The sequence below is a fragment of the Agelaius tricolor genome, unplaced genomic scaffold (genome assembly GCF_023055355.1).
Source record: "Agelaius tricolor isolate 1412-34295 unplaced genomic scaffold, bAgeTri1.0.p SCAF_6, whole genome shotgun sequence".
NCBI classification, from domain to species: domain Eukaryota; kingdom Metazoa; phylum Chordata; class Aves; order Passeriformes; family Icteridae; genus Agelaius; species Agelaius tricolor.
The window spans coordinates 36,569,020-36,581,467 of NW_027269266.1; the positions used below are offsets into that span (position 1 = coordinate 36,569,020).

Below are 12,448 nucleotides of genomic sequence, written 5' to 3' on the forward strand. Positions count from 1 at the left end.
GCGTCAGACGGGAAGCCCGGGCTTCAGGAGGAGCCAGCCTCGGCTGCCCCCGCTCCCCCCCGCGGCCGCTGCGAAACGGAGATGCCCAGACTTGGGATGTCCCCCCGCCCCCGTCCCCCGCCGCTCCTGCGGCTTCGGTTTTGTAATTGACCCCTCGGGACTCCCCAGGTGTCATGTCGTACCAGCGCCCTGTGGAGCCAGCAGTGCTGTGTGCCTGCGGATCACCTCGAGGTCCTCCCGTGGGAGAAAGGGTGACATACAAACTCCGATCCATTATCGTGGTGCGTGGTGGTGACAGTCCAGTGTATTTTCGGCCACTGAAGACACCAAGTAACTCGATAGGCGATCCCTCGAGAGGCTGTGGAAACTGGCGGCAGCGAGCCAAATGTGCCCCGGGTGAGGTCGGTGGGAATGCTGGTCCCCATTGTCCCTTCCCGAGTGGGTCTGGCACCTCTAGGAAGAGCCGCAGCTGCCCACCGGGGCTGCTGCCCGCGCCTGGGCCGGGGGCGGTGGGTCGCTCCGGCCAAATCACTTTTGTCCCTTGGGTGGACAGGGAGCGAGAGATGGACAGCAGAGGATTCGGAGAAATGAGTAAATCGCCTCGCGATTACAACACGCTAGCGAATACAACACGCCTTTTTCCGCAGACGGGCTCCCCATCAGGGGACTGGGGGAAAAAAAAATCCCTAACACTTTTACCTTTGGAAAATTGAAAGGTCTGTGTGTGTATCTGTGTGCGCCTGTGTTTTAGTGCTGCCGTTGCCAAGCCCAGAATTTTGTTTTCTCTCCCAGCATGCGTTGATGACATCACGAAGTGCCCCTTCTTTGTGTGTCAGTGATGTCACCAAATGCAGTGTGGGGGACAATGGAATCCTGAACTCCGGGCGAGGGCGAGTGGGAAGCGGCTGCTCTTGCTGCTGGTTCAGGGCTGAGCCGGGGGAGGGAAGGGAGGACACAGCTGCTGCTTTAGGGCTGAAACAGGTGAGAGACGGGAAAGCTGCCGGGGATTCCTTTTGCCTGGGTTGGTGGGGGCGAGTGGGCTTTGGGCTAGGCTCCTTTTTTTTTTTTTTTTTTTCCCCTTTCTTTTTTCCCCTTATTGCTTTCAAACTGAGACAGGTGAGAAGTTGCTGCTGCCGCCGGAGGGACAAAGCAGGTGAGGCAGGGGAGAAGCTTTGGGGTTGAAACAGTTCTGAGAATAGGAGGAAAGCAAGCAGCCCCCGCGCCGACCCTAATACCCCCTCTGAGCCTTAAAAAAAGCAGCCCCGGGAGCTGCCCCTCTGCCAGCCACCTGCTTCCACCGCGTCCCCGCGGGGCTCTCGCACGGAAGCAGCAGCGGAGCCGGGGAGGGCTCCTGTCCCTGTGCCCCCCGACACCCCTGCAGGTTACTTTTCAGAGGGTCTCCATTAAAAACTCACGTCCCCCTCCGTGTGCCCCTTTCTTCCCTCCCCGGGGGGAAGGGAAAGAGAGGGGGCCGTGGCGGCCGGGATCCCCCTCCATCCCCGGAGCTGGGGCTCCGCCGCCCGCCCCCGCCGCCCCCCGCTCCGCACCGGGTGGCGCCCCGGCCCCGCCGCCCCCCAGCCCCGCTCGGCGGTGGGGGAGGCAGCCAGGGAAGCCATTGCCTGTTTAATAGTTGCTGTTGCAGCACTTCCGCTTCTCTCCCAGCGAGAGAGACACGAGTGGCCAGGCCCAGCCGCACCGAGGAGGAGCAGCCAGACACAAAGGGAGAGGTAGGGGGACGGGGCACCCCCCGCCGCCCTCCCCGGGGGCAGGGGCGAGGGGCAGGGCCGGCCGCGGCCCGGCGATGGGGCGGCAGCCGGCGGGGCAGGGGGGTCGCGCCCGGGGCTGTCAGGTACCGCTGTCCCCCGGCCCTGCGGGCCCGCGGCCGGGGCAGCTCGGCCGGGCCCCCTCCGGCTCTCGGCCGGCGGGGGCAGGGGAGCTCCCCGGGAGCCCGTGGCCCTGGGAGGGAGGCGGCCGTGTGTCGCCCCCCCCTCCCCCTCGGGCCCGCGGCTGCCCCCCGAGCCCTTCCCCCGAACTCTCCCGGTGTGCCCTGCCAGCCCCCCCCCATCCCTCCCGACGGCTTCTCGCCTCTCTCGGTGCGGACCTGCCCTCGGCAGCCCGCCGTGCTCGCCCTCCTCCCCCGTGCCCCCGGGGTGCCCGCATGGACCCGGGCTGCCTCCCCCCGGCCCCCGCTGCCCCCCTCCCTGACACCGGCCTCCCCTCTCGCCCCTCGTAGGCCCCGGCCCTCCTTCCCCCCGCGTCCCCCCCGGCACAGACCCTGTGTTCCCTTCCCCCTCCTCTGGCACATGCCCCTCGGTGCAGTGGGCCTCGGTGGGTGCCACCAGTGCACCCCACTCCCTGCTCAGCCCTTCCCCTTGGTTTGCTCCCTTCCTGCCCGCCTCCCCTCACGGCTTCCAACGCCCGATCCCACAGACAGGGGTTATCCAGCAGGCAGGGGTTTCCCCACCACAAGTCACACATCTGCCAGGGTCTTCCCTGTGTTGTCAGTGATGCCCCACTTCCATTTTAGAACTGGCGACGGGCACCCCCCTGGCCTCGTCCCTTCCTGCCTCCCCCACGTGCCTCCCGGGAACCCAAGGGACCGGAGCTGTTCCATTTTTATCTCCTACACCCCTAGGCTCGATAGTGGTGGGTGGTGATGGCTCCTCTTGTGTGTGCAGTTTGGGGGAGATTAGAAAGAATTGCTTTGAGCTTCCCTGATCCTCGCAGTTGTCCTCGTTCCAGTCTCCTCTCATTCTGCGCTTGCTTTCTGAGAGGAAGCTTTTAAAGTCCCTTTTCCCCTGCTCCTCGGTGTTAGTAGTGCAGGGGAAGCTATTGCTCCTCCTGCTTTGGCTGTAGGGCCTAGAGAGGAGAGGGAGACACGAGGATCCTTTAAAAGGAGCATGACCCAAACACAGATCGAGATTGTCAGCAGCCTTTCTCTGTGTGTGTTTGTGTTCACTGTTTGTTCCCCACGCCCCATGGTGTCTCCTCTCCAGGTTGGGGTGTGTGGTGGGGGGGTCGCTATGTCGGATGACGATTCGAGGGCCAGCACCAGCTCCTCCTCATCTTCATCCTCCAACCAACAGACAGAGAAAGAGACAAGCACGCCTAAGAAGAAGGAAAGCAAAGTCAGCATGAGTAAAAACTCTAAACTGCTATCTACCAGTGCCAAGAGGTGAGGCTGCAGTCAGTTTTCTCACTGATTTGTTGCATCTTCCCTTCTTCCTCATTTTATTTTGCGCTGTTCCCCTGCTGCTCCCATTCCTCATCTCTAGCCCTTGTGCTCAACCTTTCTGCATGAAGCTGCTATTGTCTCACTTTTTTTGGTGTCTCGCTGCAGTGAGTGTCTGCCCAACTTCACTGCTTTCTCGTCCCTCTTCCTGCTTGTTCCAAATATTTTCCTGGCTTTTCTTCTTCTGGGCTGTTATTCTGACCCTCAATTATTTCTGCCGTCTTTTCCTTTTTTCTTACTAGCATTTGTTATGGGAACGGTGTAGGATTGACATTTAGACCTTTTTTTTTCTCTGCTACTGGAAGCTATATGGTCTGAAGTAAGGCATTGCATTTCAACATCTGTTTCGCTCTCTTGTGGGTTAGAGTCCAGAGTGTCTTTTTTTTCTTCCCAGAACTGATTTGGAGATTAATTAATGTTTGTGAAGTTTTGAGTTTGCTTGCTTTGTAGGAGCGCACTGCAGTGCGAGGGACATAATATAGCCCCAGATCTTTACCAACAAATACATTACTGTTACTTTTGTCTGCTCATCACTTATATTGAATTTTCTGTGTATGGTTGGATGCTAACTGGAATAAATAATCCACAGCAGGCCCACTTGTGGACATTCTGCTCTAAAATAATCTTTGCTCACAGCCCAGAGTGGGTTTGGGCTTTTTTTGAGATTAAAGTAATTTTTATTCCAGAATAATGTGTAGGGAGAGACACCTGCATAGAGCAGGAATTGCAGAACAGCTATGTCAGTTTTCTTCACTTGGACAGACTCTTGGAGCTGCTATTTTTTTTTTAGAAGTTACCCTTTCTTATTTTTTCTGTGTGTCACTTGAGTTCAGCACCATCCTGCTCCAGGGAGCTAAGCTGACAAATGGAGGTTTTCAAGCAAACTTGCAGTACTTCAGTAGGAATAATAAACCATCTCACTGAACAGCTTTGCCAAGCAGCAGAGAGGTTGTATCAGTAGGTGTCTAAAGTGACTGGGGTTTTATGCAAATGCCCTGTCGTAGCAAGTGAGTTCTCTGTGGCTTTGTAGAATTTAGGTGGTTTGGTTATTCCAGATCTCCACTCAGCAGGTTTCCATGGCAAACTGACATAGATAGTGGCAAGCACTCTTTACGTGTTGTGCCCTTCACTGTTCTAAGGAGAAGATTTTAAACAGCCTCCTGTGGAAAGGCTGTGGTTCTTGTGTATGACAAGTGGCAGGAGATGCTGGCTGAGTTTAAAGGAGAAGGGAGGCAGGCTGAGTGCTGGGTGGGGAAATCTGGAAGGGAAGCCTGAGTGACAGTAATGGGACTCCAGGGAAGAGGATGATAGCTGGTTGGGCGTTTTGTGGCAGAAGCAGCGTAAGCCCAGAATAGTCTGGGCTGGGAGGACAGGGTGTTGGCTGAGCACAGGGGAGAGAAGGAGCGTCTGGAGTCCTAGGGAGGGGACATGGGGGTGTTGTGAGGCTCTTGAGGGTGAAGAAATGGGAGAATTGAAGGTGGTAGGAAGTGCAGGAGCGTCGGAAATAGATATTCACCTTCCTTAAAGTGTCCTTGAGAATGGCGCAGTTATTGACTCCCTCAGGGCTGTGGATTTTTTTTCTCAGGATGGTGATGAGAAGCTGGGGAGAGAGGAGGGAGCCAATTTGGCAATGACTGTTTCTCTCAATCCCGTAAGACAAAATTCCTTTTCAGACTGCAGTTTCCTCTTGGAGCATCACATTTGCAGAGGTTTCCCCTCATTTACGGGCTGGTTGGCAGAGCAAAGAGGACAGTCTTTTCCACTGTGTGATTGGCATCTTTGTGGGAGTGCAGAGCAGTGCACCTGTCTGGGTTCAGTGCACGATGCCTGTCTGCTTTTCTGCCTGGCTCTTTAGCAGGGCAGGATGCCTGTCCTGCTGAGGGGGTTTGCACTGGTGGGAGGCCACAGCTGAGAGCGCCTCTCTTACGTGCTGTGGCAAGCTCACAGTGACAGTATGTCTGCAAGGAGAATGTATTAACTGCTGTCCCACTCAGTGACTTACCTTTGTTCCTTCTTGCTTTATTGCCACAGGATTCAGAAGGAATTGGCTGACATCACCTTAGATCCACCTCCCAACTGCAGGTTGGTGTCGATTCCTTACGTGAGGAGGGTGGGGGAAGGTGAGGGGCTGAAGTGTGCCTGTGTGTTGTAACTGCCCTCAGAGGCTCTGGATGGAGCAGAGGAACGGCTCCATCCACAGTTCTTTTGTGAATGCTTTAAATAGTTTCCAGGGGGGGATACCTCCAGAGATTGTATGTATTTTGACCAGTTTTCTGTTTGTTTTGGGGGTTGTTTTGTTTTTTTAACAATTGCATGTCAATATGTTATATTGTTTTGTGTGTGTACATTTCAGAAACTGGTTTATAAAGAAGAGTGTGAAAACTTTCTTCTTGTTTGTTTTTGGTTTGGTTTATAAATCTAATGCCTGACTGCACTAATCTTATATAAATAAGAGTCCTGCCAAGGAAGCAGAGAATGCTCTGAGGTTTTTAGTTCAGAGTTCTGTTGTGAACAGCAGCTGACAGTGGAAGTGAAGTGCAAATTTGTCACTCAGTGGGTGCCCCACTGGAACGTGCATCTTAGCTGATGAAACAGAAAGCAGGGATATTCTGTTGCCCTTTATAAAGCAGCTTGTTTTTAGGTATGTTTTAGAAACTTATATTGCTTTTTTAAAACCTCTGGCAGGTTGATTTGTTTCATTGCATGGTGTCGCTGAACCTCTTTGCATTTGGAGAGGAGGCAGTAGTAGGCTTTCGGTCTGGTCTGTGTGTGCTGTAGTTGCCAACACATAACTCTCATTCCCATCTTCCGCTGTAGCTGAGGTTTGATGTCTTTTTATGTTGGTAATGGCAGAAATCAGAGAAAATTATGTTTATAAATAACTGTTTAAATTGGTCTTTTTCGTATTGAGTTTCCACCCACAAATGTACATGAACCTTTTTATTGAAGCTTTTTGCCACTGTTAGTCTGTGGGGAGGCATTAGCACAAGAATTAGCCTGACAGGTCCAGAGCCATCCTTTCAGTACCAGTCCCTAGGATCATAATTAATTGAAGGAGAGATTGAATGTGATGTTTGATATCTAATCTGATACTAAGAAGATTTTTGTGCTGTTGGGAAGATAACCAATAAGTTTTGAAATCTTTAGTTGTGACAATGTTTTAGGGACAGTAATGACTTACCTGAATATTATAAAATTTCCAGTTCTTGGGCTGGAGATGTCTGTCCCATGTGCATCCCAGCTCTGTGTCAGGACGAAGTCCACATACTTTTCCCTCCTCCTCCCACTTTAACCTGATTTTCATGGGAGAGAAACACAGAAGCACATCTCAGGCCCTGTTACTTGCTCTCTAGAAAACTGAGTGTGGTGGTTTTAGTTTGAAACTAGGCAGAATTTTCTGGATGGTCAAGGTGCTAGGACTTCAGACTGAGCTTTGCAAGTCTATCTAAAAGCTGTGATAGTATATGAGTACATTAGATTGCGTGTTTCTTCTGAAGGTTTGTGTAAATGATATTAGAACCCTAATTCATCCTTGTTGCAATTGGATTCTTTCACAGGTAAAGATGAACTAGCAGACTACTTGTCAAAATACAGTATAGTTTTGGTTTTTCTTTTTTAATTACATAGACCATTGAAGATAATGTGCTTCAAGGCCCACATACTAAGTTTGTGTTATTTCAGCCTTTACAAATATTTCTAATGGTAAAAATTAGTTTATAGTACAAATAGTGATGATTAATCTTCGTCCATAGTGGAGTTATAAGTATTCTGCATTCCTTTTGACTTTCAGATGAGTGACAGTGAAGGGTGGCAACTCCTGCAAGTAATGCATGGAACTGGTGTAGCTGTTACTGCCTTTTAATATGTTGATAGATAGGAAAACGTGCGTGGAGGAGTTTGTTTTATGTGTATGTGTGACCAAAGGAGTTTTGGTATTGCTCATCTTGGGGTGAAGTCATCCTACTTCTGTAAACATGGTGCTGAGCCAAGAAGAGCAGCTCTGCTTATGGCTAACAAGGCCCCAGTTGTGCAGTCAAGCGCTGGGAGTTTGCCCCTGTAGTGGCTGGTTTGTAAAAAGGCAGGCAGGTGCCGATTGCCACAACAGTGAGATGAGTTTCAGCTAGTGCAGTTGTGGGGAAAGTTCACATCTTGTGGAAAAAAAAAAAAAAAAGAAATAGTCAATTTATGACTGTGAGGAGATTAAGCAAATGAGAGACTCTGGTTGCTGCGTGATGTTTAAGGTTGCCAGAATTTGTTCTTGGGAAGCCTGCTCACAGTGTCACTGCTTTGCTTTATATCTTTTCCTTTCATATGAACATTACTGGCATGCTCTGAAGGAGGTATTAAATACATAGTTTGAGAACTTAGTTTCAATTTCCTGCCTTTATGACTTTGCTTATTCTAACCTTTCCTCTGACCTCCTGCCCCTCATATCTCTGCTGCCTTTGTGCCTCTACGGACTTTTTTCAGGTGTCACTGGAGGAGAGGCAAGTCCTCTCCTTTTAGGCATCTCACTCTTTCCTGTAAGTTTAATCTTAGAACTTACATATTCAGGGCATTATGTATGATGTCATGTACTACCTGTTGTACTGTCAGTTTTAGAGATTGCCAAAGCCTCAACATTTTCACCTTTGAAAATGTTTGTCCGAAACTGTATCCTGTGTTATGTTGGAAACACCATAATCTTTTTTTCTTTTTCTGCACATCTGTTCTTACACCCCCCACTACCATGTTTGTATTTTCCCCTGTTCTATGTCTGGTGTTTGATAAAAGTTCATGGTTGGCTGTGCTTTAATTTTTGGCCTCACTGCAAAATAGTGTTATTCTTTCAGTCTTATTGCTGTAATGGGTGTTCAAGATATTTAACACATCCCAGAGCAGCTCTGCATATTGAAAGATAAAGGTCCAGGTTGTGAATGATTTTTAGTAAGAGCTGTTTTGCCATATCTTACATGAGGTATTTTTCTTCTTATAAAATATGACATGCAAGATGCAATTACAAATAATGACAACCATTTGACATTTCAAACAAAATAGATTAAAAATAAATGTTTCATTTTTATTTTTGTATCTTTCAGTGTCTGTATTTTCATATATGTAACCCACAGATCGTCTGTTTAACAAAACAAAAACCAAAAAACCCAAACCCCAAGCACACTCAACACCCTGTGATTGAGCAGCTGTGTGGTTTTTACACATATGTGGGTAATATGAGGGGAAGCTTATTCCAGAACTTCCTCTCTCCTCAGCACTTTCCTTGCTTCTGGTTTTTCCATAGCTTGCTGTGCCCCCCAGAAGTTTACCTGGGCTTGTGTGTCATTGGCTGGTTAATTTCTCATACTCCCTGTGCACTTGTGTCTCCTTCCTCAGGCTGTGATTTTGATTTTCACAGGCTAGTGCAGTTAGTTATGCAGAGGTGCAGAATATGTGCATGGAAACAGTCTCTGTTTGGCCTGTATTCAAAATGCAGGTTTTTGGACTTGAAAACATTTTCTAAAAAGATATATTTAATACATGTTGCAAATTCATGGGTTCCTGCTGGGAGCAGTGCTGTCCCCTCATAAGTGTCCTAGTGTAATGTATGTTTGGCAGCTACTTCTGAATAGATTTTAGTCCTCTTCATTATTTTCAGTAGGCCAGTGCTCTGGAGGTCTTTAATTTCTGCAAGATGATTTGACTCCTGATATTAATACTGAGTTATGAAAGTTAAATATGACTTTCAAGTTCAAAAGGTGGTTAGTGGTTAAGACGAATTGGAGAATGACTGTTTGGATCTAAAGTGTTTAAAATCTTTTGAGACTGTATCTGGTGATCTCTTCTCCTACTTTGTTTTATATCAGAGAGTTTAACTCCAGTTTTAGAGTTCAAAGAAGGTAACTAGAAGCTTCTTACTTTTGGTCTTTTATATATGTCAATGACAGAGGAGGTGTCATGTCTTTGCTTTGGGTCTGCAGATGTCAAAATGCAGTTCTATCTTGCTATGTAAGCAGTCCTGACTTTTGTTTGCTGGTAACACTTAGGAGTGTTGTGCAGAAACTTTCCTTCCACCTCAGTGAAGAGGTGTCCAAAGCTTTAAGAGAAGTTAATTCAAGCTTCAGGTACTCTTTATTCCCTTTGTGTAATTCATTCAACCTCTGTATCTAAGCATCTCTTCATGGTAGATCTGCTTATTGATGTGAGGTTATGGAACAAGTGGTTTTCCCCATTTTTAGGGGTGGGGAGTTAGAGCAGACAAAAAACAAGTCACTTGTCTAAAGTCATACAGGAAGTCTCTGGCAAAGTGGAGAAATTAATGTAAATCTCTTTTGTTTCAAGCTAGCTTGCAGCTGAGCTGTTCTGCTGGAACTGTGTGCATCAGTTGCATTATGAGCAGGGCTTTGAATTTGTGCTTTATCGGGTGTCTGGTATTGACTGTATGTAAGCATGGTAATTTAATGTTATTTTTCCCATCTGTGTAGACGGACCAAAATGGATATTAACTGGAATTAATGGTTTTTAATCTGTCTTAGCTAAACTGAAACAAGTTTGTCTCCACATGGCTCATTTAAGTCCATATAGGCAAGACCAGCTGTTATTTAAACAAAAATAATTTTCAAACCTTTGTTGAAGGAGTCATTTGCCTGCAGGGCTTTCCATTGCTTCACAGTACAATCCTATCACAAATTCGTTATTTAAATAATAATAAAATACAGTTGTGGGTTTTGGCACCTTCAGCCCAGTTTTTGTCAATTTGCAGAATAAGTACCAGATCTCCTTGAGAGTCTCATGAAAGTTAACTGTCAGCACTTAATAAATATGTGTCTCAGTAAAGATGGTGGGGAGAAGTGCTCTCCCTTACAATGTATGGAATATTAATAGTTTTCAAAACTTTGCAGTGTGGAATTAAGATTTCTTGGCTTGAGAGAAGTCTGCGTAAAATGTGTGGCTCAAAGGCAGTTTTGAACTCAACAGCTTCATATTATAATTAATACATTTCATCTACACACCATGCAGGTCTCGCATTTGTCTTGCTTACATTTGTTTTTTATGGTGCTTGCAATTTTTTGCAAATATATTTTTTCAATACTTTCAACTCCAATAATGCTTTAAGTGCTTTTGCTTTTAAATCTAGCATATTATTTAAGGATGGATTAGTCACTGTTAAACTCTAATATCAGTGTTGTTTTTGTTATTTTCATGTGTGAAATAGCCCTTCCTGAGCACTATTGTATTCTATAGCATAAACTTTCCGGTTTTACATTTTCTAAGTAACAAGATAAATTTCATTATGACTTTTTTCCTTAGTATGCCTAGTCAAATTATTAGGTCAGGAATGACACAAATGCCAGCTTTTGCTTCCTTGTAGAAATAAAAAAACATTATCACCTTTAAGGGAAGTGAAATTATCAGCTTACAAAAGTGGTTTAGAAGTCTTTTTTTCTTTTTTCACCTTGTATTGTGTTTGTTTTCTGTGAGAAGTTTCCAGATGTAGGATAGGAAGGACCTACATAATTAGTGCTCTGTGTAGTTGAAAAATATCTTTTGTCATATAAACTACCAGTGGTTCAGCATTCCCTCCTTGCTTTGTTTGGCACATGATCCCTGGAGAAATAACTCTTCCTTTTGAAATGGTGTATTAACTAATTTAGAGATCCTCTGCAGCTGTGTATGGTCTAGCTTGCAAACCATAAAAATAATACATTTCTACACTGGCTGAATTTAAGTATGTGGCAGTAGCAGCTCCTGCAGGCAAAGTCCTCTGCCCGATGTACTCAGACAAAGGCTGCACAGGAGCAGTTTCTTTGCTGAGGTTCAATTAGTTAATATTGCAGGAATTAACTTTTCTGAAGCCACTTCTGTTTTTATTTTAACTGTCAGAAATGTTTTGATGGCCAGGCTGTTTGGACACTGGCAGGAGCTGGCTGATGCTGTGGTAGATTTTGCTTTGCATGTCCTGGCTCGGTAATTCCCAAATGAACTGCATTCTGTGCTCTTGCATGCCAAACATGGAAACGATGAATCTTGAGAGCGGCTGTGAAATTGTATCATGCCTAAGAACAAAGGGGATTGAAATCCCTTCTGTGCACCCTCCCTTGTATACCACTTAATTTTATTATTTGACTTTCAGTTTTGCTGCCCTTGGAGGGCACTGTGCAACTGTGTTTATGATGCTGCATATATGTTTTATCTGACAAATTCTTATATTTCCTCTTGGTTACACAGTCTTGTTTGGTTTTTCAGTTGTATTTCCAGTGCTGCTTGTCTAGATTTTTATATTGGATATGTGTATAGTAGCAGTTTATATGTCTGGTTTTGTTTTAAGAAACATACACTGTATGTGTATGATACGTCATAGATTTAAATGGGAAACAATGTATGTATGCTGTTTATATTTTAGGGCTTGAATCTATCTTGCCTCTTTATATGAAGACAAAATTACCCATGGTTAACTGGCTTGTCTAGGGGATCGAGGAGGATGGTTTGTGTTTGAAGATTTCAGCAAGAGCAGGTTGCCAGGGCCTTGTGGTTTCTGAAGGACGGGTTGGTTTTGAGAGCCGGTGTCCTTGTGTCTGGTAGACGTTCGCTTTGGCCCCGCTGTTGGAGGGGGTTGTGTTGGGGATGGAAACAGAGTTCACCTGCACCAGTACATCAGTGGATTAAGGTTATCAGTGAGTTTGTGTGTAGTGAAACTTCTGCAGCCTCTGTCTGCACTCTTGTGTGATTGTACATGACAGACCAGCCTTCCATGCAGCACCTTTTCAGAAGCACTTAATGTACTAAAAGAAGGATACCATTTCATGTGAATGGGTTAAGAGATTACTGCGCACCTGTGCAGGCACACACCATGCTCAAAGTGAAGGGCTATGCTTTCTCCTCAAAACAAGGTGCTTCAAACTAAGTTAAATTAATGATGCAATTTAGTCATTATAAGTAAAATCTTGCCAATCTGTACATTTATTTGAATGAAATAAATTTATACTTATTTTTTCCCTCTGAGGCTTAATAGTGGAGGTCTGAATGCTCACTTCAGATGTTCACTTATGTTACAAAGCCGAGGAGAGAACATGTATTGTCAAGTACTATAAATAAACTACAACTGTCAAAATAAGCACTGTGTGCTCAAGAATTCAGAGGGGTTTTCTTGTTTCTCTTGCCAATTTGCAAATTTCAGCAACAGGCAATTAAAATTCCAAGGCATTTGGGGAAAGTGTAATGGTTGCAACCATGCATTTAATA

At 46.3% G+C, this 12,448-nt stretch overlaps 1 protein-coding gene across 4 annotated transcripts in view; it reads left to right on the top strand.

Annotated features, from left to right (window-relative positions):
* Nucleotides 1-786: 786 nt before the first annotated feature.
* LOC139591123 (ubiquitin-conjugating enzyme E2 E1) overlaps nucleotides 787-12,448 on the top strand; it is a 45,505-nt gene continuing 33,843 nt past the window's right edge. The window contains exons 1-5 of one of the 4 annotated variants that reach the window (XM_071429346.1): nucleotides 787-981; nucleotides 1,117-1,153; nucleotides 1,663-1,727; nucleotides 2,997-3,175; nucleotides 5,264-5,314. In XM_071429346.1, coding sequence (XP_071285447.1) covers nucleotides 802-981; nucleotides 1,117-1,153; nucleotides 1,663-1,727; nucleotides 2,997-3,175; nucleotides 5,264-5,314 — 512 coding nt within the window. In that variant the 5' untranslated portion in view covers nucleotides 787-801. Of the gene's footprint in view, nucleotides 982-1,116; nucleotides 1,154-1,594; nucleotides 1,728-2,996; nucleotides 3,176-5,263; nucleotides 5,315-12,448 lie in introns of those variants that run through there. The other 3 variants (XM_071429343.1, XM_071429344.1, XM_071429345.1) reach the window with 3 other exon arrangements.